Here is a 26,003-nt window from a genome sequence, read left to right on the forward strand (position 1 = left end):
CACGGTGGCCGCCGCGGGGTTTTCGGGGGGGGGTTGGGTGAGCGGTGGGTTTCAGTGGAGTGCGGCCGCGTGATGTGGAGTGGAGTGGAGTGGAGTGGTGGGTGCGTGGCTCCGCTCGGGGAAGGGGTCAGAGAGCGGTCGCCATGGCACGTGGGTGGTCACTGGAGCTTGGCTAGGCGTGCCCCCCTTTTTTGGCGCTTGATCAGTTCATCGCATGGAGAGAATGCACCGGCCAACGGGAGGATAAAAAAGCACACACTTTCGAGTTTAAACTCACGTCACGGCTAGGTCACGTCCATAGTTCAAACCTTCAAAATCTAGAAAAAAGAAAACAAATCCAGTCTATTTCAGGAGCATTTTGGTTATCCACCACTGGACATGAATGACCTAGCCCTACGGTTCGTAACTTCAGGAGCATTTTACAGTAGTTATCCACCACTAGATCTAAACAAAGTGACAAACATTCTACAATTCCTAATGTGCTATCATAGGATTATCTACGGGGGAAAAAAAATAGAGGGAGTGTTTGAAAAAGAGCCGTTGATACCGATCACCCATCGTACAATACCAGCAGTCCAGCGTTCTGAAATCGACGTAGCAGTCCATTGTTCAATTTGACTGCACAGCTCTCTGCAGCTGCATGGGTGTGCGGGCCCCCCTTGGCGGGGACCTCCACACAATTCAATCAGCCGGTGGGACCCACGTGCCTGTGCCTCCTCGGTGGAGTAAAAGTTACAGTATTGTTTTGTCGGTTGATGCAAGCTGCCCTGCTCCTCCTGCTGGGCTACTGTCCTCTTTGCTCTACACGTGATCGCGTCACCCTCGCCTGGGTCTTGGGCCTACAGCGCGATGGTGGAAGGCCCACGGAGTCAGGCCCAAATAATCAGGGAGAGAACCATATATAGTACTTCGAGGGGAGAGATTATGGGCTGGATGGATGATGGGCCGATGGGCTTCTGTATAACTGGGCCTTTTTCTGGACGAATTCTTTACACCCAACCGAGGTTTGGGCCACTTGATTCGCTGGACCCAGGCCTAGTTTAGTAGTAGTATCAAAATGAAAGGCGACTGCTGATTGATCTACCTCCTGAATCTGATGATCTGAACCAGCTGGACTCTGAACCTTTCGTACTTGTCAAGTGTGTTCGTGTTATCCCCTCAAAATGCCAGGTCCCAGTCCCATCTCCATCTTCGTTTCGTCGATCACGTGGACCTCTATTTTTTCACTTCTAAGTCATAAATTTTTAACTCTAAGTTTAGAGTTAATTATATATTTTTTCACTGTATTTTGTTTTCTAGCATTGATTTTCATATCTTAAACAATGCACACGTAAAAGTTATATTCATATTGTTTCTTTTATAAATATATTGTTTAACAATCACCTGACAGCCACAGCCAGGACCGAGCAAAGCCATCTCCGTGCATCACCGTCAACTGTAAAGCACACTGCCCTGGTCGCCATGGACGCTTCACGTGCTCCGGCTGTGGACGAGAAAAATAGAACGTTACTTTCCGAGTAAACTGTTACTCGTTAAAACAATCCAATCTCGATTACTAGTAATAGCATTTCACGATCTGCAGTCTACGGAGTACGAAGTACAAACGTCTTCTCTGCAAGAAAAAAAAATGCACTCAGATCCAAAAGTCTTCTCTCCAAATCGTCCTCAGTGACGTGATCAGCTCCTTCTTTCAGCTCTCAATAAGAACATATCGTTGTGTTCTTTTTTAAGGATAAAATGAAAATTATCTGATTTTGTGATAGTTATTTGATGATATAAACTATGATATTAATTTCTATAAAATTAAAATCTAGTATAAAAGTATAACATGACGAACTTTCTCTATAAAAACAATTTCATAAAAATACATCATTTAGTAGCTCGAAAAACGTGCGTATAAAATCGGAGAAAAAAAAATCTGCGCTAAAGAACACAACCACTCCCCCGCAATCTCCGGTGAATCAGCCAAAATATTTGCAACGTGCGATTAAGATCGTAATTAAGACCCACATCTCCGCAACTAGACTGTTAATCACATGTGATGGAACAGTTCTGGCTGAGACGTGATTGGGCACTAATCTGACTCTAATGCGGTCTCTGTTGCGTGCGAAAACGGCAGTGCTGGTCAAGAAACGACTCGATCAAAACGCAGCGACTTGTCCCCCGTACAAAAAAAAGTCGTAGCAGCACATGGGCCCCAGTTTGGTGGACGGACGAGGTGGGCCTATTGGGCTTAGCCACCGGGCTTTCTGCAGAAAACCGTTGTGGGCCAGAATGCCTGGTCGGTTGCTTCACCTGACTAATCATGTCAGTATTGAGGACTTCCCAGAGTTAGGCACACCAAATTGTGTGATTTAGGGTGTTTGTTACTAAGTTTGGTGCCCCTAACACCCACATGTAATAACCCATTAAAAAGCACACAAGAACAACATTATATTGGATGATCAAAACGAGGGTGTATACTACATGCTGAGCTAACTGAACTAGTAAAATGAGCGCTCATTGTTTAGCTTTCAGCTAGTAAGAAGTACTCCGTATAATAGAAAAATTAAATTCTATTTTTTTATTTAGAGTTGATTTTAATTTTTTTAAAGTGCTTTACTTGTTAGCATTTGCTTACAAATCGTTATCGACGGGTTTATGGTATTTTTGTCCATAAATTAATTTTTACTCGCAAATATGTTGTTTTGATTATAAAATTTTATGCAAATTTAAAAATACACTGTTGTTAGCAATTTCAAAGTGCCGTTACAATCTAAATTGTGACATTTTCCTAGTTTCGTTTTTTTTCCTTTGTATGAGTAACATGGATTTTCTTTTCTCGGTTTGAAGCTTGGATTTGTTATTTGTGCGTATAGAAACAAAACTGTCCCTACACATTTTTTTTTTCATTCATTCAAGTCACTCAGATCCCATTCAATCATTCATTCATGTCCGAGTTATGATGCCCTATGATTACTTGATGTCAGAATCATGGCCATACAGCGTGAGCAGTTGAGCATTTGGAGAAAAGTAAGGTATAAAAATTGTCACCTTATATCTCTATGTTTACGTGGAGATAGGAGGAAAAAATTGAGAGGAAATAGCTGACTATAGATACAAACAGTTATAGCGCATACTCTAATACCCTGTATATATATAAAAGATGAATTATACATTAATAGTATAGGATATATTTATGTATAAGTTAACTAGTATACGTTAACTCTTATTGATATGGATAGAAAGGTTTTAGTAGAGAGTTGGTAGCGCCCCCTTTGTTATTACGCGGTAAATTTTGAACTCAACTGTGACGAAGCCCAGAAAGGAAGCAAGCGAGCAAAGGACAGAGCAGCAACAACTCTCTCTCTCTCTCTCTCTCTCTCTCTCCGGTTTCACTACCACTTGAGAAAAAAAATCCCAGCTTCCCAGCTCGGCACGAGCGCGAGACGACCTGACCTTGAGACCTCTCTCCCTCCTCCGTCTCCATCCTGCTCGATTGATTCCTCCCCACCTCGCCGCCACCCGACCCCCGAAATCGCGGTGAGATCGAGCACCGGGCGTACGTGGGCGCGAGAGGGACGGGGATGAAGTCCCATGGCAGCCGTGACAAGCTGCAGGCGGCAGCGGCGTCGGGCCACCGCCGCGTCCTGCTCCTCGTTTTCGCGTCCTGCTTCGCGCTAGCCACGTTCCTCACCTTCGTCTACAACACATCCCACTTCGCCTCCGCGTCGGGGGCCTCCTCCGGGTCGGGGGCTGCGGGCGCGGCGGCGGCGGCCTTCTCCTCCTCCTCCGGTGGCGCCAGCTCCGGCTCCACGCTGCCGCTCCCGGTGTTCGACGCGCTCGTCCACTTCGCCTCCATCTCCAACGCCACCCACCGCATGTCCGACACCGACATCCGCGCCATCTCCGCCGTGCTGCGCGCCCGGGGCCCCTCCAACCTCCTCGTGTTCGGCCTTGGCGCCGAGTCCCCGCTCTGGCTGGCGCTCAACCACGGCGGCCGCACCGTCTTCCTCGAGGAGAACGAGTTCTACGTCAAGTACCTCGAGCCGCGCCACCCGGGGCTCGAGGCCTACGACGTCTCCTACACCACCAAGGTCCGCGACTTCCGCGACCTCCTCGAAGCGGCGCGGGCCTCGCGCGCCGCCGAGTGCCGCCCCATCCAGAACCTCCTCTTCTCCGAGTGCCGCCTCGCCATCAACGACCTGCCCAACGACCTCTACGACGTCGCCTGGGACATCATCCTCGTCGACGGCCCGTCCGGCTGGAACCCGACCTCGCCGGGACGGATGCCGTCCATCTTCACCACCGCCGTTCTCGCGCGCACGGGCGCCACGGCCGCCAAGGGACCCACCGACGTGCTGGTGCACGACTTCCAGTTCGAGGTGGAGCAAATCCTCAGCAAGGAGTTCCTTTGCGACGAGAACCGCGTCGCCGGCAGCGGCACGCCGTCGCTCGGCCACTTCGTGATCCGCCCGGACGGCCGGCGCGATGCCTTCTGCTCCGGCCAAGACAGCACGGCGGCGACATCGTCGGAGAAGACGGCGGGCAAGTAAACCTCGTCAAAAATTGGCGTCAAAAATTTACTCTCCCCTCTGCTAATTTTTTTCTCTCCTCTCCTCTCCTCTCACTTGTTAATTATTTTCTGTTACATATATATTTACTTTTTTGTGGTACAATAATTTGTAACACAGTGTAAAAAAAAGAAATCGCGATGATATCGTTGCCTCGATAGAGAAATGCAAATATAGGTTTTTACTGCACAATTAGCCACATCAACGAAACCAGCAAAAAGATCTTGGATTTGGTGACATATCTGGGGCTGATCTGGTAAAAAGTTTTCTGCTGGTGGTGACGAGATGGCTCATGGCTAGCAGCAGCAACATGAGAAGGATGCTACAGTAGATGGTGCGTGGTGGTTGGATCCAATCGCTTTTCGTTTTCTTTTCTCCTTGGCGTTGGTTGCGTGCGTTGCTTAGCCAGGTGACCAAAAAGCGGATCAGCTCATCACCTCATCGTATTAACGCCACTAGTATAGCACCGTACAACAACTAGCGTCTCGTGGTTCTTCTGCTTATGTTTATATTTTAAAATTTAAAATTAAAATATATTTTAGTGTTTGTATCGTAATTTTGTTCTCAAGTTTTAGCTCACTAAAAATACATATATAAAAGTTTAATCTATAAAATATCGCCTTGAGATCGGTTGATCCGAAGAATATGTGTTTGTTTGTTTTGGTTTGAGTCATGGAGTCATCAGATCCGAGAGAAAGAGAGGGGGATCTGATTAAGCTGTCGATCCATGCGCAATTAAGCTGATGCGCCCTCGTAACCGGGCTGCGCTTGTGCTGCCTCTCGGTCGTTTCGTTCAAGGTTCGCCGTCTTTTGCAGCAACCACCGACCGCTCAACAACTCTCGCAGCTGATCCTGATCGGCTTCTCTGCTAATGGAAAACATGTGGGGTCGCCGACGTGGCAACGATCACCCACTGAACATAGCTGGCCACCAATGTGTGACTCTGCATTATATTTTTGGCACATAGAGTATCTGATTTCTGCTAGATGAAATTTGACAGTGCAGAAGTGCAGTACCCAGATTTGCCATTACACAATGGGAGCTATACTGTTTGAGATCTCTATATGGTGCCTGTCAGGCTGGCATTGTGAACGTGGTTTGGGACTTGAAATGATCCTCATCAGAAGGACTGCGCACATTGCAAAATATTTTCTCTGAAAACTTTTCTCTCATGACGACTACTGACCACGTTGCGAGCTGCATTATAATCACGAAGGAGTACAGTGGAGTACCAGCCGTCTCTGCGGTTAGTCCTCAGATCAGATGGCTCTGCTCACGGCATATCTTTTTGTTTCTATCTATATTTAAAGCTAAATTTTAAATTTTAAATTTAGAGTAGAATTTAAGGTTTTTTAACGTAATTTATTTTTTGACCTACTTTTAGATTGTTAAGGAAACATGTAAAATTTTATCTATAAATTATTTTAAAACAAATATTGTGTTCCTGTTTTCCCCCGTAAAACTACCCCCTCCTCTCGACCGGGTGCCCTTTTTGGATCAGATCAGACAGACCGAACGATCGAACCACTCGTAGGACAATTATAAATTGGATTTGGCTGCAGGGTACAAATCGAACGGACCAACACCGTTCCAGCCTGCGCCCACATGCCGTCCATTTCACGACTTTCTTTTTAGTGAAATCCGGTGACATGCCAACAACCGCCTCCCTTTCCAAACACGATGTCATTTCAGGCTTTCAGGTTAAGTGGGTCGTGCCAATCCAAGTAGTATTAGTGATCTTCCAGGTCCGTATCAAACTTAATGTGCATGGGTTACAAGCTAGTGACAGTGCCGCTGCAAATATGTCATAGTCGGCATAGTTTACCATGTTATTAGTCTGAATTCTAGACAGAAATATCTGCAAACTATAGGAGTAAATATCTCCGGTCAGACGGGTTCTTTCTCAGTAAACTTTTTAGCTTGAAATGGACGTGTTGCGTATACCCTTTCAAGCAGTGACGTGTATTTGCCGAGAGAGTAGAGTTTGTTAAGCTGTCAAGCGTCGCCAACTCCTGTACCGAATTTTCGTTTGTAATTAGGTTAGGAAGCAACGCCAGCTTAATTTGACCCGGTAGACAACCAATACAAAAACCGTACAAAACACTACCTGCTTCTGAATGTAAGCAAAGATTTGCAGCTCGGCTAATCAGGAGACATCTCCAGACAATCTCCCAAACGGGTTGGTTCAATAAAAACGTTGGTGTTCCGAATTCTGATGCTTCCACCATCGTTCATGGCAGGAATAAGTTCAGACATCATGTGCTTGTCACCATTCAGCTCTCGAGAATAATGGCATATGGTTCCCCCTGCTCCGTGGGGTCCCTGATCTGTATTCTGGTGGTACTAGTAGACGACTAGTATTTAGTATTTGTAATCGGGTTCCATGTGTGTACTGGCGGCTTGATAATGTAGGACTACTTGGTGAGATACTATCATACTAGTGGTCGAGTTCAATAGTTAGGCATGGACCAGCCGGATCTGATGTGATGGCAGGACGGGTCCAAACTTGCTTGATGGCGTAAACGCTTGGTTGACCTTCTCGCCCAGGGCGGCGTTCCATCACATTTCACGCGTGGTTGCGCTTGCATTTCTGAAGCCTTTGAATAGTACTAGCAAATTCGTCAGCGCTAAGATCCCATCCGAGCACTTGAGCTGTGGGGGTTACTGTAAAAGGCGCAGTATGGCAATCTCAGCAGCAGGGTCTTGGGCCATTGGTTCATCGGCGGCAGCGAAAACGGGCGGAAGAGACCGTTCTCGCGCGGGGTGGGCGCCGTGCCAAGACACGGGGTGATTGTCAGCTTGTCGGTATATTTAAAAGTGAAAAATAATCTATAAAATTAATAATCTATGAATAAAATTTTATCTACGTATTTTTTATTTTTAGTTATGTAAAAGTAAATGTAAAAAGTAACCTGTAAGCATAACCTTAAGTCAGAAAAATAATTTATGTATATGTGTAGTAATCTTAGAAGACTGGTTGAACCCTAAATCAAAATTTAAAATTTTAACCTTAAATTTAAATTTGATCTTATGGTTGTTTCGTCATTGTTTATTTTTTAGTTTTGGTTTTTAAATCGCCAAAAACACATTTATAAAAAACTTTATTAGTATATGAATCAAATCTATCAAAAACGACAATTATATGAAACCAAAGAAAGTAATTTACTCACTTTGTTCCATATTATAAGGTTTTTTAGCTCTACCCATATTAGTATATGAATCAATATATACGTTTAGATTCATTAACATACATAATATGCATGTAAGAAGGGCTAGAATATTTTATAATGTTAAATAGATGTAATAAATATTTATTGATGATTTTAATATGGTGCTGCTAGAAAAAACAACTAAACTGTAGGATCATTTAGGACATGTATAGCAGTTAGACAACAGTTGTCTATATGCATCTACGTCAGATTAATTATCAAGTGCTCGAGCACACGCTCATAGGCTACATGTAACCCGTTAAAAAAACTTCATACATACAAACAAATAAATAACGTATTGTACAATTATTTTATATAACGTTATTAGCTTTTATGTTTATGATTGATCATTCTTATCCAAAAATTTTATCCAAATATGTAATTATAAGCCATACTTAAAATTCTCATAATAATAAATCAAATTATAATAAAATAATTATATAATTTTTTAAATAAAACTAGTATAAAACATAAACATGAAAGCTAACGGTGTTATATAAAAGAACAATTTTACCATTCTTAAAAAGGTATCATAAGTATTAAATTATACATAAAAATATTGGTATCTTATGGTGGATAGGAAAAATGCTCTATATAAAAATACATGCTTAAGCCACGCGGACGTGGTGGATGGATTGGAGCACAAGTACGACAACGAAGCCGCCGATCGGAGGCTGGGCCAGATTTACTCAGCACAACGTCTGGGCGTGGTTGGGCCACTGCTGTCATGCTATACGGGGATACAACAGCTTAGAGACTACGGCTCCACAAAGGCTGGGCTATATTTAGTCAGACATGCTACTGGGCCGAAAAGATCGAGATATCCGCGCAGTAGCCCAACCACATAATTCTGAAGAACAGGCACAGATTACAGACGAAATCTGAAGGCAAATTTGTGCCAATTTGGGCCTCAGGGCTGAAAACGGAGCGAATACGGATGAATAATACATATACCGTATTTGTTTCCATATTTTTAGGCGGATACGGAAACAGATACGAATATCTCGGATACGAAAACAAATACGAATTATCTCGAATACGAATAAGGATTGGATGTAGTCGAACACGAATATGAAAACAAATATTTCTCGAAACATACAAACCAGTCAAACCGTTCGTAAAGACAAATAGCACCACATATATATAGCTAACTTAATCGAGATAGTGGTCATTTTAGGCCTCATCATAGATTAAACACGTACATTTAGTTTCATGGGTAATAGATAAGTAACATAAGTCCACCCCATAGCATATAATGAGTTCAACAAATACTGATAGTCCAATAGCACAAAAGCAATTTATAGTAAATTGATTGATGCCTTGATGGGTTAGACCTGAAATCAAGCGGGCTAAATTGATTTTAGGCGTTCACGGATATCCGCTCATTACAATCTGCGGATATCCGTCGAAATATCCATATTCGTCAGAAACTGTCATACTGTATTCGTATTTGTATCCGAAGAAAATTATCCGTATTTGTATCCGTATTCGAATTATCCAGAAAATATCCGCTCCGAGCTACCTCTGTATCCGTTTTTTTTGAAGCGGACGGAAACTATCCGCTCCATTTTCAGCCCTACCTCAACTCCCCATGTTCTGGAGATGAGGTGTGTGTTTTACGTGGTTTTGAAGGACAGCATTGGCAAAAGCTCGAAAAACGAAGAGCATAATCAGCACCGCAAGCAAATGATGTGGAATATATGAATTGATAGATTAACAGTTCAATGGCCTTATATTGTTCCAATATCAATTTGCAGTTCCGTCGAACCGGACGCCTAGTAGCTTAGGAGCAACCCTAGCTGAATTTTACATATACATTCAGGAGCAAATTTGGCAGTTCTGTAACCAACTGAACCCGTTCTTTTTAGGTTTTATGTACACCAGAAATCTATTATAAAGCAGATATTACTTAGAGCGCATCGCAGGGATCGCCGGCGCCGCTGCGCATCCGTCTTCGTCAATCACCACCAGGTAATCACCATTCGAAGATGCAATCACGCTGGTTGTCGACGGTCCAGCACGGTTCTGAAGTTGCTCAAGCGCTGCTCTTCTTGCCGTTAGCTCTGTTCCCAAGGAAAGACCAGTTTGGCTTTGCCAGGGTACGCTTCAGAGCCTTCACTGCCAGTGGACTGTCCTTACCCTGTTGTGTTCATCAAGCAAAAACAAGAAAAAAAGATCAGAGAAAATTCTTGCACTTGCAATAGTGCTAGCATACTACTCATCCATATCTCTGCAGTTTTGCTTACCATGAGGCAAGTTCCCTGCTGAACATTGCAGATGGGGTAGTCATGAGGGCAGCAGCTGTAGTGATCATCGCAGCAGGTGGCGCCCTCGAGCGGGCAGCAACCCCAGGCGTAGCAGTACTTGCCATACTCGTAGATGCAGCAGCAGGTGGTGCTGTCGGGGCAAGTGTAGTAGTCGTCGCAGACGGTGGCCGGCGACGGGGGCGACGGCGGAGTAGGGCCGGGGTTCGGGGGGTTCTCGCCGGTCTTCAGAGGGTAGGATGGCTCGACGGCAATGCCACACTTGCCGCTGCTTGCCTTGATGTTGCGCTCCATCCGGACGTACCCAGACTCACCCCAGCTCGCGCCCCACGAGTTCTTCACGATCCAGTAGTCCTTGCCGTTCGCCGAGCCATAGCCAACAGCCGCGACACCATGGTCAAGTGCTGTTCCACAGGTTCCAGTGAAGATACCCTACGAATGATAAGAAGAAATGGATGGATATGAGTGCACGGCCGATCCATGGAAACAACAAAATCTAGGCACACTTCAGTTGTTCACATTTCGAGTTTAACTTTCATAATCATGTTCTCCATCTAATTGCTGGTTTCAAAGTGGATGATGGCTCATACCACTCCCTCCACTACGGTCCTAATGGGAACACATCAAAAGCTACACGTTCCATTAAAAGTGCTTCACAAAGGAGGGGCAGGAAAGCAACAAATGAACAAGATACATGAATAATGGTGTGCATTGAGGCACTAATTTACTGGAAAGCTGAAAAGGATTATATTATATGGATGATATCAAAGTATGCAATGACTTGCTGTAGTGGTTGCAACTTTAAGTGGGAGACAACAAAATCATTTGGTTTACTGAAATAATCATGACTGGCCTGGCATATTCTTAACTAGTAGTAGAAGGCAGGTACCTCCAATTTTTTCTTTATCAGAGAGAGAGAGAGAGAGCACTTAATGCCGCACAAGCATTAATACAATTTAGCGTAGGATCACCCGATGAATATGAATTGTAATGTTTAAAGCAAATTACCGATGAATAGAGTTGGAATGCTCTGCCAGCGGCCTCAATTGCAACACTGACAGGCTGGCTTGCGACTGCCTTCTGCAGACTCTTCTCACTGTTTGGTGTTACATCTTCATAGCTGTCAATCGTGACAACCTTTGCATTTTTCTGTGAGTACAGCAGCACAGGTGAGCAATAGATATCAAAATTATGCCGCCTCCATAAAGGAAGAAAAGAAGACGAACATACCCTGTTGACGTCACACCGCTCGTCCTTGCCCTTGTAAGGGTAGTCAGCCTCGGTGTCAATTCCACCATTGTTAATGATGAAATCAAATGCGTAGTCCATCAGACCTCCATTGCAACCCTCGTTGTACGAAGTGTCACAGTCAACCAGCTCCTGCTCAGATAAAGAGGTCAAGTTGCCAGTAACAATCTGGTTGATGCCTTCTACAGCTGCTATTGCTGAGAAAGCCCAGCAACTTCCTGCAAAAACATATAGGGAAACAATGAGATAACACAGGACAATTCAAGCCCATTATGAATTAGATAGAGAAAATTTGGACATAATAATAGCGAGGCAACAACATGAACATGAGAATTTTAGAAATGCAGAGGAGCACCTTCTACCAATAGGATTGTGAAACGTTTGCAGGAGACGTGAATGCAAGGTGTTTCCAAGGGAAAAACTTGGCAACATGCCAAATGACAACTGACCACTTGTGAGGCTCCACCAGCGATATTTCAAACAGTGGCAACTACAGTACCTTTTTCTCTATGGCTCTAATATGTCCATGCACCTACCCCCCTCCCCTCCAAAAAAAAAAAAAATCCAGCTTTCAACTAAAATTATTTATGGATAATCATATACTATAGCTTGCGTTCCTGCCTCCCCCCACAGTAGTACACTCACAGACAGCAAGACCAGCTGCAGAGTCTGGCATATTAAGAACAGAAATAAAGGTGCCCCGGTTACTCTTACTAAGTTAGTCACCAAACAATTTAGAGGATGCACTTTTGATGGATCAAATTCAGGATTATATTCATATGTACAATCAACTAACACAACTCAAAAACAATTGAATTTCCATGGATTCTGTAGTATGAATCACCAGTCAGCAGTCTGTACTTCAAATTCTGAATTCAGATCTATATATTTTTTTGGACCATGAATGTATATATTGGCAGGGAAAAAACTGGTTTTGTGATTGAAATATGTGCTGATTTGCCGTTTGACCATATGGTAGAAGATACGGGTCCCCTAATTTATGTTCACGTGGGCACTAAACTACTCCACTGTTGCAACAAACCAATAATTTCTCTCGATAATCGAGATCATCCGCAAGCCGAAATAAACTAACCGCTTAATGATTCAGTTGTAAAAAAAGACACCTTTTTACTTCTGGAATGAAGAGAGGAGTCATGGAAGGATCAACAGATGCTTACCACAGCTTCCCTGGTCCTTAACCTCGGCGACGGCCCCCTTGGTCCTCCAGTCAACGGACTCCGGCAGCGCCTCGTTGTCGGCGGCGAGGTACCTGCCGGTGACCTTGCTCTCCCTCCGCGGCTTGCTCCGGAGGCCGAGGTAGGTGGCGCGGTACTCCTCGTTGGTGAGGTCGGCGAACCGGTTGAGGCCGAGGCGGAACGAGTGGACCCCGGCGTCGGCGGCCGCGTTGTGCTCGTCGATGTAGCGGAGGTTGTCCCTGAACACCAGGTACCGCCGCTCCTCCTCCCCGATGCCGTTGTAGTTCTTGCCGTGCTCCGTCTTCCACTGCGCGTACAACCGCCGCGTCTCCTCCTCGCTCCTCTCCCCGTACGACACGATCGACATATCCGCCGCCGCTGCCATGGACAGCAGCAGCAGCAGCGCGGCCGCCGCGAGAGCCATGGAAATCCTCATCTCGCCGAGCTAGGAGAAGAAAGACCAAGAAAAGGAGGAAGACGAAGTGGAGTGGATGGATAGATGATGGTGGTGGTATCGGGGGGTCGCTTTATAGAATTAGGAGGGGACGAGTGGTGCACCCAGATTCCATTATATTCGTGGATTTGTTTTATAATTAAATTAATCTGCTCATCCACTAGTAAAATATTTTTTTGGTTTCGAGAAATTTTTATTGGGATCGTAAATGTGTTACTGACGTGGACAGGTTGGATTGGGGGTTAAATTCGCATTTAATATATATTTGGCTGATTGCTGGAGTAGTAATTAGGCCCCATTAGTTCCTTCTTCTGTTACCCCATATTTCCTTGTTTTTTCAGCCATACATATTCTGAATTGAAAAATGACGTATTTTTTAAAAATTTTCTATAATATAGTTATTTTAAAAATTTAGATTAATTTATTTTTTATTTTTTATAATAATAATTAATTAATTATATACTAATCTATTATTGTGTTTCTCACACCGGTTAATAACCCATCCACCGAACGCAGCCTTAGTTTATTTTTTATTTGGAAGATAAGGGTACCGTGTCATCCGAGACATGGAGAAGGTTACCTGGAGCTGCAAGATTTTGACTGTTAAGTTTGTTTTTGTTACTTTATATTTCGTTCTTGTTCAAGCTGCGATAGTTTAGTGCACATCGGTTGAATTACGATCGCTGGTGCATCAAGGTGAAAGGGTGAAAGAGAGGTTTCACCGTTTAGTGCACATCGGTTGAATTACGATCGCTGATCGCGATGAAAGCGAGCTGTTTCACGAGGTGATTATATTATAATAAATTAGACAGATATAGTCCATCTGAATGTTTCTGTCTAGCTAGCTTAGTTCATGCATTAATTAGTGTGGTTTACATATGTGTTCAGTTTTATTAAGATCCACATACAAATATACCTAAATTTAAATGTGATCAAAATATCTTAATATGCATATGCGATGACGATATGATAGGAGAGGATTGGTCGGTACAAACGGAGCTTTCACTTCTGTCTCAGCAGTGGCAAAGTTAATCACGGTTTTCCATCACCAGTGGTAGCAGCTGGTGCCAAGCAGTAGTCCCAGTTTCTTGCAGACATGAAACGTACTACTCCTACAAGGAAACTATCTCAAAGCAGCAGGCATGAAACGTCGATGGGCCGGTGGTCATGGAGTGGCGCCGTCAGTAATCATGGCCCCTTGCTTGCATTGCATGGAGTTAATTGGGAAGGCGACGAGATCGAGCTGAAGGTTAGCCAAGCAACCGGACGCCAATTTCTTCCTCGCGACCCCCAACAACCCATCGATACACCGGGCGAGATCTGGTAGTTGGAGAGATGACGACGATAAGGCGCGAGGGGTGGATGGGGATTGGGGAGTAGGGTTTCACAGTATCAGAATCGTCCGCTCCTTTCGTTTCGCGTGCCAAAACGCCGCCGATGCAGATGCGCGGTATCTCCGCTCGTGCCCATACATCTATGCTTATCATGAGGCGTGATTATCGGTTTAACTTAGGCTTAAACCGTTCGACGGGTAAATACATAGTATAGATATAGATAATGAGCCAGCTTTGGTGGTTTAATCTCATTAGCTTAACAGGCCCAGCGCTTGGCTAGAACGCTAACGAGGTAAATATCTACCTTGGTTTAGCTTGGTTCTAAAATATAAACATTTTTTTTACTTGTAGTGATTGAGATTAAGAAAAAAACACCTATGATGCTTCATTAATACATGAGATTTAGAATGTGAAGTAGTTTATTTTACAAATATATTTGTGAATAATACCGAAAATGTTTAAATTTGGTACAAAAGTCAATACCAAAAATAGTTATATTTTAGAACGGATGGAGTAATTTATTATTTTATTATACTTTGACATAATAATAAACATTAAATAATAAATAATATAAGTGCTCCTTTGGATTGAAGAAATTTCAAAGGAAATTTGAAGGATTTTAATCCTTAGTTTTTTTCCCCTGTTATCTACTTTGAAACAAAGGAATATGGTTGAGAAAATTACTATGGATTTGCTTTCTAGTCCCAATTCCAAAGGAAAACAAAGATGAGATTATACCTCATGTTTCTATTTTCTATTGAAATGTCCCATTTATCTCTCCCTTTCTCACTCTAGCTCTCTTTTTCAAAAAAAAAATTCTTTATTCTGTTTACTATGAGCCATCCAAATGATCAAAGTTTAAAATTCCTATGTTTATGTCGGAATGCAAATTGTGTAACATCATATTCGTGTGTTTTTAAAATACTTTGTTCCAAATAAACCCTAAATAGTATGATGTAATCAAAAGACTAGGTATGAGTTAAAAATATTAAGCACGTGAACATGTGTGTGTGTCTTTGCTAGGAGCTAAACAAGTTGTTGCTTTTGAGTTTGCGAGTTGGATCGTTAAATTTGTTATGACTAAATTAACAAAGCTTTTTATCCACTCCTATTAAAACATTTTACACAGGTAACTATCCATGAAACATACTCCTATTGAATTTCGGCTATATCCAAAATCGGAGCAACAAATCGGGCAACAGAGATCCAGCGACGCAGCCAAGCTGAGGAAGGAATCTCCTCGACCCCCTTAAAAAAAGGGCTGCGTCTGCGGCCGCATGGGTGGACGGACAGCGAGACGCGATACCCCGGCGTTGGAATCTCTCGGCTGGTTGGCTGTGGCTGGCTGGCGTGACGGCCCCGCACACCGTAATCCCACAAGAAATCGTCGCTCGGGACGGGGGGATGAGCGACGAGATGGGCGCGCGACCCGGCGACAGCGAGCCGGCAGCGCACGCCACCCCCTCCGGATTGGCCAGCCTACACACACAGAATTCAATTCATGCTCACTCATCAACGGTGTTACGTTGCGATGATGCACGGGAACAAAATTTTGTCCGAACGTGGCTGTTTGGATCCAGTGATTTTGTTAATCCCTTGTCACATCGAATGTTTGGATGTTAATTATGAGTATTAAATATAAACTGATAGCAAAACTAATTGCATAAATAAAGGTTATTTTATTAGATAAATTTTTTAAACCTAATTAAACCACGATTAGCAAATGTTTATTATAGCATCACATTTGCTAATCATAGACTAATTAGGCTCAATAGATTCGTTTCGCGAAATAGTCCAAAATATGATGTGGGTTTTATTAATAGTCTATATTTAATACTTCTAATTAGTATCTAAACATTCGATGTGACATGAACTAACAAAATTCGTGGGAAACAAAATAATACAAAGACAACTTCCTTGACGTTATTTTCTTGAAACACACGTATGGCGAGTTCTTTTATTAGGCTGAACCAATTTATTTTAAAACAAAGATAAGACATGATTAATTAAATTATAAAAAAACAGAGACAGTTGCTTTAAAACAACAAATAAATATTTTTAAATTTAAGATAATTAATACACATATGATTAATGACTTATCTTATTTTGTGTAACCAAAAGTTAGCCTGTTCTTGCAATAAAAAAAAAAGTCGCCCTTACCCTCGTAAGATCATACGCATCAGATGTTAGTCTATATATCTTAAAATTAACGAATTCTCCATGAGCGTCCAATTGTCGTTAAGTATGCCGCCTATCAATTTTTATTTATTTTAAACGTGACGAAATGGTCAAACGCTGTTTTGGTTCAGTAATTATCTATCGTAAACCTTTTTCTTCTTGAAGAAGATCGCATCTTATAATCTCCTCCTAATCTTGATTCAAGTTGTAGCAAGATTGCGAATCAGCTTGCGATAAGTGGTCGGCGGGAGCGGCATTGCTTATCACCGCTTATATATTTCCTCTGGGAATTTCGGTGTACGTGTTTATTCAGATAATTGTCCCTTTCAACTTGAGAAACAAGCTACAAATGTACTTGTAATGTACTCGCACTAAATCGTATCAGAAAATTCACAGGTAGTAATGCTTGTCACGGTACAGCTCTCCCCTCCTTTGGCCCCATGCGGGTGTCGTAGCATCAGTTGTGGCCGCTCACTCTACCTAATGGAGAAAAAGAGAAGAACTAAGCCCCATGTGGGCCCACCCACTTGACGCTGCTGCTTTATCTTTTTGGCTTGGTGACAAGAACTGGCAAAAGCTCAAAAACATTGGTGCCGGCGATGCATGGATCAATCTTGATTGATCCTATGGGAGAGTGAATAGTTAGATGGAAAATCCAATGGATTCTTTTGAAGTCACCTTGCACCCAGTTATAGTGAATCCGTTCATGGCTTCACGCCCATAGCTAACAGTGACAGGGCACATGTGCCAGGGCGAACCTAAGCAACATAAAGTATTCAGAGAAGAAAGCCATGTTACTACTAATACGGCCTCAGTTCAATCATGCAGAGTGCGGACAATATAATAATACAGCATGCGATGCGAGATCAGCACAAAAATTCGTAAGGAAAGCCGTCGTGTTCAAGGACTCCGCTGGTTCCCCTCCCTTGCACTACTCCGTTTTTTTCGATTGACACTCCTTTTTCTACGTTAAATTCGGATGGATTTATCACGTATTTCGTTCATTTTAGTTTACGAGATGTTTTAGTTTTTTATACTAATTTATCTATAATTTGTATAGATCAGATTTACTAATATTTATATAAATTTAGAAAAAAGCTAAAATATTTTATAACATGAGACGGAGGTTCATACCTGCAGTACAGCACCCCGGTGATTGCCACGGCGATCGAGCTGCCCAGCACGCAACCACGCGTCGACGTGTCATCGAGTAGTTCTTTAGTTTTGGGTGCAGTTTTGTTACGGCACTTCAGTCGATCGGTCAAATAGTTCTTAAGTTTTACACTCTTGGGATGGCTATCTTGATAGCTGAAGTAGACGGGTTCAGACTTCAAACAGATTGATCCCGCCATGGAATGGACATGGTCAGCTTTTGAGTTCGTTCGCTTCACAACTCTGATAAAAATTTAACTCTGAAGCCGTGGTTTAAACTCTAATTTTAGCCCAGAGTGCCGGATGTTTAATTGGGATTCTGCAGCTATTAATTATTATGTAACCCAAACGGTAACGTCGGATAGCGATTTTTTCCAGAAAACAGGATGGGTCCAGTAATGTGAACTGAGCTGAATATTAAAGATTCCAGCGTAAGGACAAGAGAAAGCCAAGCAGAAACACGAGAAAAAAAAGATCTCTCCCTTCCCTTGACAAAAGGAAATATAAATCAAAACAGACCTCTCATTGATTATGTGATGATAGCTGCATCAGCCTAGTCGCATCTGAGGCTTAAAAATTCCGTGATATTTTCGCCTTCCCTTTTGTTGACGTTGATGGAATCATTGCGAAATTGTTGATTTTTAAACAGAGCAGACTAACTAAATGAGCTTCTGTCCCTATGGCCCATTTGGCCCACAACCAAGTAATTCCTTTAGAAAAGTATAGCCCAACATAAGGCTTTTGATTTTCATTTTGTATGTCACGATTACTATTGGGTTGGAATGATTATTATTGGGCTGTAAAATGGTTAGCAAGGGCGAAATCAGAAATCTGTGCGAAGTAACCAAGAAGAATTAACCAAACCAATGACTAACGAACGAGATGTTCATTAAAAACACGCGCTAAACAAAACATTCCCTGATTTGACTCTTACAAAATAAATTACCTGCAGAATACCTAGCTAAACCGAATGAAAACTCGAAACCTAACACACACATAATTATATAGCTTGATACGACTATATTGTTCTTTCTAGTGGAGGCCAAGGAACTTCTTGATAGGGCCTTCCACCTGCTTCATGACGGCCTTCCATCCAGCCTCCGTGGGGTGCACATCATCCCAGAAGAAGTAGTCGCCGGGATTCTTGCACAGGGTGTACAGCTCCGTGCCATTATCACCCTTCTGGCCGCAGTAGCCGTTCACGTCGATGCTCTCGCAGCACGGCGCCAGCTTGTTCTTGAATGAGGCCGACATCGCATTCTTTGCATCTACAGATCAAGACCCCACCAAAACAATTCAGCATAAATGACAGGAAAATTTGGAGTTGAAGAAAACTGATTTTGATTCATGCGTGTGGTGTGGTTACTTGAGTTAGGATTGACGAGGTTGTTGAAGGCCTTGTTGACGTCGACATGGAGGATGTAGTCGTGAACCGTGGTGTTGATCTTCATCAGGAGGTTGCCGTTGTGGATGTCTGCGCCGGTGTTGCCCTTGAAGCTGCACTCCGTGTAGTTGGTGGACCTGGTTACCCACGGCGTGCAGCCGAGCGGGTGCAGGTTGTTCACCAGGATCTTGCTGGCGCCGTTGTTCCGCAGCCGATGCACCTGCTTCGCGATCTCGGTCGTCACCTTCTCGATAAATTCTATCATCTGCAACGGCAAAACGCAAGCATGTGATCGATCAGAAAGACAGGTAATATAATCTGCATGCAGGCTAATCGATCTAATGAATCAACTTGTAAGTGTGTGTAGCACCTTTATCTTTTTGTTTTTGCTTATACTTGTAAGCCCAAGTTTAATTTTTTTATTAAAGTTTATTTTTCAGTATTTGCTTTTAAATAGTTAAAGCATGTATATAAATTTTTTGTTCATATATTATATTTTAATTATAAATATATTGTTCGAGAATGGAGGCGTAGTACTGTACTCACTTTGCCGGTACTATTGACGTTGGCGAGGCGCGCGTAGTCGTTGCCGGAGATGGCGACGAGGGCGATGGAGTTCTCGAGGTTCCCCCTGGTAATGGTGCCGTCCTGCACCAGGTCCCTGAAGTGGTCGACCTGCTTATCGAGCGTCGGCGCGCCGGTGGGCACCGAGAACACGCCGGCGCCGCCGGCCGCGAAGTTCATGCCGTGCGGATGGACGTAGCTGCCCCTCCTCTTGTACGTGGGAGGTGCCTCATGCCGCCCCAGCATCTGGGCTGCAAAATGAACAACCAATCAAGCCACGTAAATATATATTCTCTCTATTCCACGTCCACGTTATAAGACTTTATATATATGCTAATGAATCTAAATAATATATATATATATATATATATATAAGGATGAATCTAGATAAATCTATAAATCGGATGGAGTACATATTCGTTCTGGAATTGCATCAGGAATGAATGCTTGAGCTCTAGCTTGCACTTACCTATGAGATCGGACTCAACCAGGGCGTTGGAGAAGCGGCCGGTTGGTTTGTTGTTACCCCAGCTTGAGCCGTACGGGTAGTACCATTCGCGGGACGCCTCGCTCAGATGGGATCTGGGGAGGTTGCCGGTGTCGGCGAACGAATCGCCGAACACGAACAGCGCGTAAGCCCCGTTGTCCATGTAGACGGAAGGAGCTGGACGAGCTCCCACAAGAGCAGCTGCATGATCACACACACGCACGAAACAACGAATGAGGATTTGATCGACATATATTAGACGCATGCATGAATGAACTCGAAAATGACAAGAATGCTAGCACGTACCATTCAGAAAGAAGATCATGCAGCAGGCGAAGGGAAGGAGCGAGGAGAGCTTCGCCATGGCCGGCGATCGATTGAGCTGTCAAACGCGAGCGAGTGTTGTCAAATGGCTCCGGTTTGTGCTGCGTATGTGCTCTCCTCGCCTGCCTACTTATACACGCGAAGCGGCCGAGAAATTCTGCGTTTTTCGTTTGCAGATGGGATGCACCGGCTTATCCTTCGACGAGGTTGCGCACGTACCGTTGCCGCAGCTGCAGCGTTTGAGTCGCCCGCCATGTGGGCCACTCGTTTCAGCTCGCGCGTTTTTCTCGAACGCCTCCTCCCATTTCGCACCGAATCTATATAATATGAATCCTTGAAGTTTTCTTGGATTGTGATTGGGCCTCTCCACAATCTCACTCCCTCTCTCTTTTAATTTTCTTTTCTTTCCTATCAGATCTAGCAGGGAGTAGTTGTACGATACAATGACATGAACGCAGACATACAGCTAGAGAGAGAGGCTCTAGGCCTATACCTGCTGGGCGGAGACAGGCAGCAACAACTAATCTGCCGCATCCTAACAGCTCATCTAAATTTGGTTATCCATATTTTTATTTGGATGATCATCTAAAACATTTTCATCCTTCATATCCCTTTGTACTCTAGCAGATCATCTATATATGACATCATCTATATCTATTTAGAGGATTAGAGAGAGAACATCTAAATATAGAATTTCTCTCTCCTAATATGGATGACATCCAAAAATATCTATTTAGAGGATTGGAGAGAGAACATCTAAATATAGAATTTCTCTCTCCTAATATGGATGACATCCAAAAATAGACGATGAGATAGATGATCTGCTAGAGCTCAACTTTTATTCTTCATCCTCTATTTCTAGGATAGAGGATGAGATGGATGAGCTGTTGGGGATGCTCTTAGAGACTGTTTTTCACTGTTTTTCAGTTGATAAAATTTAAATAATTATTTTATAGCTATTTAATAATATAATCATCTATGTTATTTAAATTATATATTAAAATATAATTATTTTTAATCTTATTTACCCTACTGATTATTCCATTGGTCATTTCATATTCAAAATTAATGTTAATCTATCCCGGGGAGAAATGGTGCTGACACAAGGGGAGGCGCTGTATATTTGCTACAGAGTGGCTAGAAATAGCGAGAACAAATAGTAGTTTAGAAAGACATTGCAAAAGTGGCAAAAATACTTGTCCCAAGTAAAAAAAATAGTTATGATGGTTCGAGGTGGCTCACCAATATCATCGGTGTTAAAATAGCACTGTCTAAACAATATATGTTTTTGCCAAGGTAATTCTTAATCGAACATGTTAAAAAAAATTAATTTTTTTATCTAGATCTATATATGATAAAAAATAATGTAGAAATTAGACTGACCCAAACTCATTTCAGCGCTATTCCTCATTTAAAATAATTAATAGCATAACATATTTATGGTTATAATCATTAAAAAAAACGGATTCATTCGTAATTACTGCGGCAAAGCCGCAAGACCTTTTTAATGAATTACTGCAAGCAGCATGCAACTCAAGTTAATCTCTATATTCTAATCTCGAGTACATAAAGACCAAAGATATCATCAAATATTCGAATCGAAGGCTACTAGAATGCAAAACATGTCAAGAAAATAAGAAATAAGATGAAACCAAAACCTGACACACGCTTGTCAGGGCCCTACCTGTTTTGTATTGTTTGGTTAGATAAGTATTTACCGCTGTGATAGCGTCTAGAATTTTCGTTTTGTGCCTAGGGATTAGCTCATGCGATGGCTGGAGTGTATTTTTCGAGCAATCCAACGTGCCACGTGGACGTGCTATCCATCGGAGCCTGCCTATCTCTCTGCCATGTCCTAGCGATACATATATATATATATATATTAATATTACTTGTGCCCAAGACTTCAAAAGTGACCTGTAATCCAATGGATAGAATGGTTAGCTCTCTACCAGAAGTTTCTGGCATTCAGATAGTCATATGCCACTGAAAGCATGGAAAGACTAGGTGAACGGGCTCACCAGGCAGGGAAAGCTAGATATAGCCTCTCTTCCTCCACTTGTTTTACGGATTCACAGACTGGTTGGTATGTTCATCAAGTTCTCGACTTACGGTGCCCACTGACTCCCTTTAATGGTACGCAGTCCCTGCCAATTTATCGAAAGAAAGTGCTATCCACTGAGGGGCAAGCGGGGGAAGTGCAGAAATCGCGTATCCGTCTTATCCTCGATGGAGTACAGTGGCTATAGAAAGAAAGGAAGAGTTCGATTGCTTGGAGAAGGTATTCTTCTTGGTCGAAGTTTCTGTGTTCGAGGTGTGTTTAATAGAAATTTTTACTTGGCCTTTGTCCCACTGAAAATCATGTTTAATTTTATTTTTTCTACCACGTCCATAATTAGTGCAGGTGCCAAATTAATTGTTAAAATATTTTAGTCTCAAATTTTATAGTTCTGTTTATCACCTAAACAAATATAAATTCTCAAAATAAATCATTTTTATTGTAATTTTAAGATAGATTAGTTTGATTGTTGTACAAAGTTAATGAGCAAAGATATTTCTACATATAAATAATTTATTTATGTACAAAGTTATTCATATAAAATTCACGTCTAAATCGGATTCAATCCATTGTTCTAAAATTGCACGACATATAAGGCTTGTATGGGGAGAAGAAGAGCCTAAATGGAGAAAATAAAGTAGAAAACAGAAAAAAGAAAAAAGAAAAAAGAGAGAAAATAACAAGAAAGGTAAAAAAATGAAAATTAAAAGGTTCTTATGCAATATTGAATATTGAATATTGAATAATTGCATCGGATAAAAAATTAAAGAGTGAGGACCAATAGAACTTATTTAAAAATAACATAAAATGTTTTAGTGTGCCACCATCTTTTTTATTTAATGTGTTTATAGTATTGAGCATAATTTAATATTCTCAATTATAATCTTCTTCTCAATCAATTGTATGTTGATCACATTTTACTATACCTAACTCGACGCATAATTTATTTTCAAAACTTATTTAAATTTGTACAATTAATATTAACTTAACCCAGTACAACACACGAGTTTTTTTCTAAGTATATAAATAAATAATGTAGGTATCAACTATTTGTGTGTCTGTCTATAGAGTAAAACGCAAATGTATTATATAGCAAAGTAATATTTAAAACTAAAAACCCATCATCAAACTATTTAGTTAATATACACATGCTACAGAAAAGAAGAGAATTTTATTTAGGGGCAGAGCTAGAAAATATCGCACATGTATCATCAATATCGAAATACACTGAAAGAAAAATTATGTTTGAGTCCATCGATATGTATATAACTGTATGGGTCCTAACATAGTTTACAAATTTATAATGAGCAGTAGGCTCAATTAAGTTTACCTATTTGTGCGCGGCAAACCGCGCTTGCTTTCTAGTTTTATCTACACGTGGGGCGCGCACTCAACTTTTTCCCCCGGTTGTTTCGTGGTCGCACAACGTTGCGCGGATGTCTTCTCGGTTGTTTCGTGAAAATCTACACTTTCTCTAGCACAAATGTAGAGTCATGTATTTGGGAGGAGGGAAAGTCCACATTGGGTCCCTCGTGCTATCAAAGTTTGAAAAACCCCTCGTGCTATCAAGTTTGAAAAACAACATTAGACCCCATAACCATATATAACACATCACTTATGTTGCCCGCATTCTTTGGGATTAGTAACCGGCTTAAAAAATATAGCAGTGGATTAATATATTATTAATTACTTGTTAGTTATAAAAGTTTTAAAATATATTAATATGATTTTTAAGTAATTTTTTATATAAACTTTTTTTAAAAACACACCGTTTAGTAGCTTGGGAAGCGAGCGCACGGAAAAAAAATTTGACTTAAAAAATCGGCCGAACGAACACAAACTATGTTAATTGAGATCCTAAGGCAGTATTGTTCTTTTTTTTTTTCTAACATGACAAGTTGAACTAGGTTACTCGTACTGACTAGGTGCTTATGTGGAACACTACATTCAACATGGCTCCTGTATGTGACACTCAAATCAAAAAAAACATATTGAATAAATACAATGAGACCCGCATGTAAGTGGAAAATTAATAGTTTATTTATTCTCTTCCCTTATCTATCTCCTTCCCCATCGTTCTCTCCCTCAAACTAGAGAACGGAAGCGGGGGTGCCGACGAGCTCAAGCTTTGCAAATCAGTAGGTGAGTAGGGGTTTGCGTCAGGTCCACTAAGCATAGTAGCGAGGTGGTGCTTCCATTAACACCTCCATCCTTCGTGGCTAGCATCGACATAATTCTAAAGAACCCTCTTAAATCCCCTTTCTCGCGCTCCTAGAAGATGAATGTTGCATTTCACCAACGACGGGGATCTACAAATCAGTTCATTGTCCATGACCTCAGCAACACCGCATAGACTGTGGTGTGGTGGAGTTGGAGCATCCCCACCGTCGCCTACGAAGGAAGGCGATGATGACACTTCAGGCAACATCCCCATCCCCTCTTCTCTTCCTCCCTTCTCTCTCATTTCTTCGTTTCTTCTACTTGAGCTACATGACTACCAAGGTTTTCCTCCTCTTCCCCACATTGAGTTATCGCTCTAGACAAGATGCGACGCTAGGTGGAGCTCCAATGAATGTGGGTAGAGAAGGTGATAGACCATTGTCGCCGTGGCATGCTCCTCGATACCGACTTCCATTCCTCCTCTTTGGGGCGCTTGTTGACCACCACCGTTGGGCTCACTCATGCCTCCAATTGGTTGCAAGGGCTTGTGCGAACGAGAGAAGCACCTTCAACCCCAACTCCACTCCACCGCTGGCTCACCCTCCGCAGGCCCCTGCTTAGCGGTCACGGCATTCTTGTGGGTAGAGCTCACCAGTAGGGTTGGTACCATGCCTAGGGCAGCTACGGCTTAAGCCCTAGGCTTATGTCCATAATCCTCTGAAAATTATGTAAAATCACCCTATAAAATTTAAAAATTTGTTAGAACTATATTAATTTAGCCCTATATTTTTTCTGATTCCACCCCTGCTCACATATCGCGCCACATCGCCGGCATCATTACCCCTCGCCACTTAGGATGCTAGAGATAAGGAAAGAGAGTGATTGAGTGAGGATGACATATGGGCTCACTTTTATTAGTCGGCACAAGTGAACCCAAGGTAACTTGCCACGTGGATGAAACCATCCATTCATACTGCAGGAGGTCCTAATTTAACCCAGTTTTGCAAGTTATGGTGTTGAACATTTTTGGTTTTATGGTTTAAGTTCGTTTTTCATAACTTGGAAAGGACGACAAGATTCACAGATGGCTAGGCCTGAGATTACAATGGCAGCATCTGATTACTGTACTCTTCCGTTCTCAGTTCCTACATTCACACAAATTTCTGTACCATATATTCTCGGTCTGTTTGTCTCTCTCGGGACCGTGAACAACCCGACACTGGATTTTCTTCATTGTCATTCTAAGCTAAAATTCAAGAACTGAAAGATCAATGACAAATGCTACAAATTAAACACCTTTCCAAGAAGCTGCTATGGCCTATGGTCCAGGAGGCGAGGACCAATTTGCAAAGTTAGAAATACGACAGCTACCACCTAACCATAATGTTTCTCAGAATATGAAAGACACATCAGACAAACTCAGGCATACGATGGATA

The 26,003-nt window shown here is 42.3% G+C and overlaps 3 protein-coding genes across 3 annotated transcripts; 1 reads left to right on the top strand and 2 right to left on the bottom strand.

The window, feature by feature from the left end:
- The first annotated feature begins 3,286 nt into the window (after positions 1-3,286).
- LOC102711425 (protein IRX15-LIKE-like) lies at positions 3,287-4,735 on the top strand. The gene has a single exon (XM_015836316.2). It carries the CDS (start codon positions 3,567-3,569, stop codon positions 4,533-4,535), a length of 969 nt encoding a protein of 322 aa, XP_015691802.2. The 5' UTR covers positions 3,287-3,566; the 3' UTR covers positions 4,536-4,735.
- A 4,714-nt stretch (positions 4,736-9,449) lies between these two features.
- LOC102711694 (oryzain alpha chain) lies at positions 9,450-12,982 on the bottom strand. Its single transcript, XM_006652860.3, has 5 exons — positions 12,453-12,982; positions 11,257-11,492; positions 11,035-11,175; positions 10,009-10,458; positions 9,450-9,902 (listed from the first exon to the last, which is right to left on the bottom strand). The coding sequence occupies exons 1-5, from the start codon at positions 12,904-12,906 to the stop codon at positions 9,798-9,800; spliced, it is 1,386 nt and encodes a 461-aa protein (XP_006652923.2). The 5' UTR covers positions 12,907-12,982; the 3' UTR covers positions 9,450-9,797.
- A 5,438-nt stretch (positions 12,983-18,420) lies between these two features.
- LOC102711883 (GDSL esterase/lipase At5g03610-like) lies at positions 18,421-20,441 on the bottom strand. Its single transcript, XM_006653764.2, has 5 exons — positions 20,330-20,441; positions 20,006-20,224; positions 19,519-19,787; positions 18,955-19,237; positions 18,421-18,856 (listed from the first exon to the last, which is right to left on the bottom strand). Exons 1-5 carry the CDS (start codon positions 20,385-20,387, stop codon positions 18,621-18,623), a joined length of 1,065 nt encoding a protein of 354 aa, XP_006653827.1. The 5' UTR covers positions 20,388-20,441; the 3' UTR covers positions 18,421-18,620.
- Positions 20,442-26,003: the final 5,562 nt, after the last annotated feature.

This window comes from Oryza brachyantha, chromosome 4 (assembly GCF_000231095.2).
Source record: "Oryza brachyantha chromosome 4, ObraRS2, whole genome shotgun sequence".
NCBI classification, from domain to species: Eukaryota; Viridiplantae; Streptophyta; class Magnoliopsida; order Poales; family Poaceae; genus Oryza; species Oryza brachyantha.

What these genes read in the sequence shown, in the direction of transcription:
- LOC102711694 (XM_006652860.3), bottom strand. Translation starts at nt 12,906, where the DNA reads ATGAGGATTTCCATGGCTCTCGCGGCGGCCGCGCTGCTGCTGCTGCTG. An exon ending in AGCGGTGTGACGTCAACAGG is followed by an intron (nt 11,176 to 11,256) that starts GTATGTTCGTCT and finishes CTGTACTCACAG; the next exon opens with AAAAATGCAAAGGTTGTCAC. An exon ending in CATTCCAACTCTATTCATCG is followed by an intron (nt 10,459 to 11,034) that starts GTAATTTGCTTT and finishes TATCATTCGTAG; the next exon opens with GGTATCTTCACTGGAACCTG.
- LOC102711425 (XM_015836316.2), top strand. Translation starts at nt 3,567, where the DNA reads ATGAAGTCCCATGGCAGCCGTGACAAGCTGCAGGCGGCAGCGGCGTCG.
- LOC102711883 (XM_006653764.2), bottom strand. Translation starts at nt 20,387, where the DNA reads ATGGCGAAGCTCTCCTCGCTCCTTCCCTTCGCCTGCTGCATGATCTTC. An exon ending in GGTTGAGTCCGATCTCATAG is followed by an intron (nt 19,788 to 20,005) that starts GTAAGTGCAAGC and finishes TTCATTTTGCAG; the next exon opens with CCCAGATGCTGGGGCGGCAT. An exon ending in ACGTCAATAGTACCGGCAAA is followed by an intron (nt 19,238 to 19,518) that starts GTGAGTACAGTA and finishes TTGCCGTTGCAG; the next exon opens with ATGATAGAATTTATCGAGAA.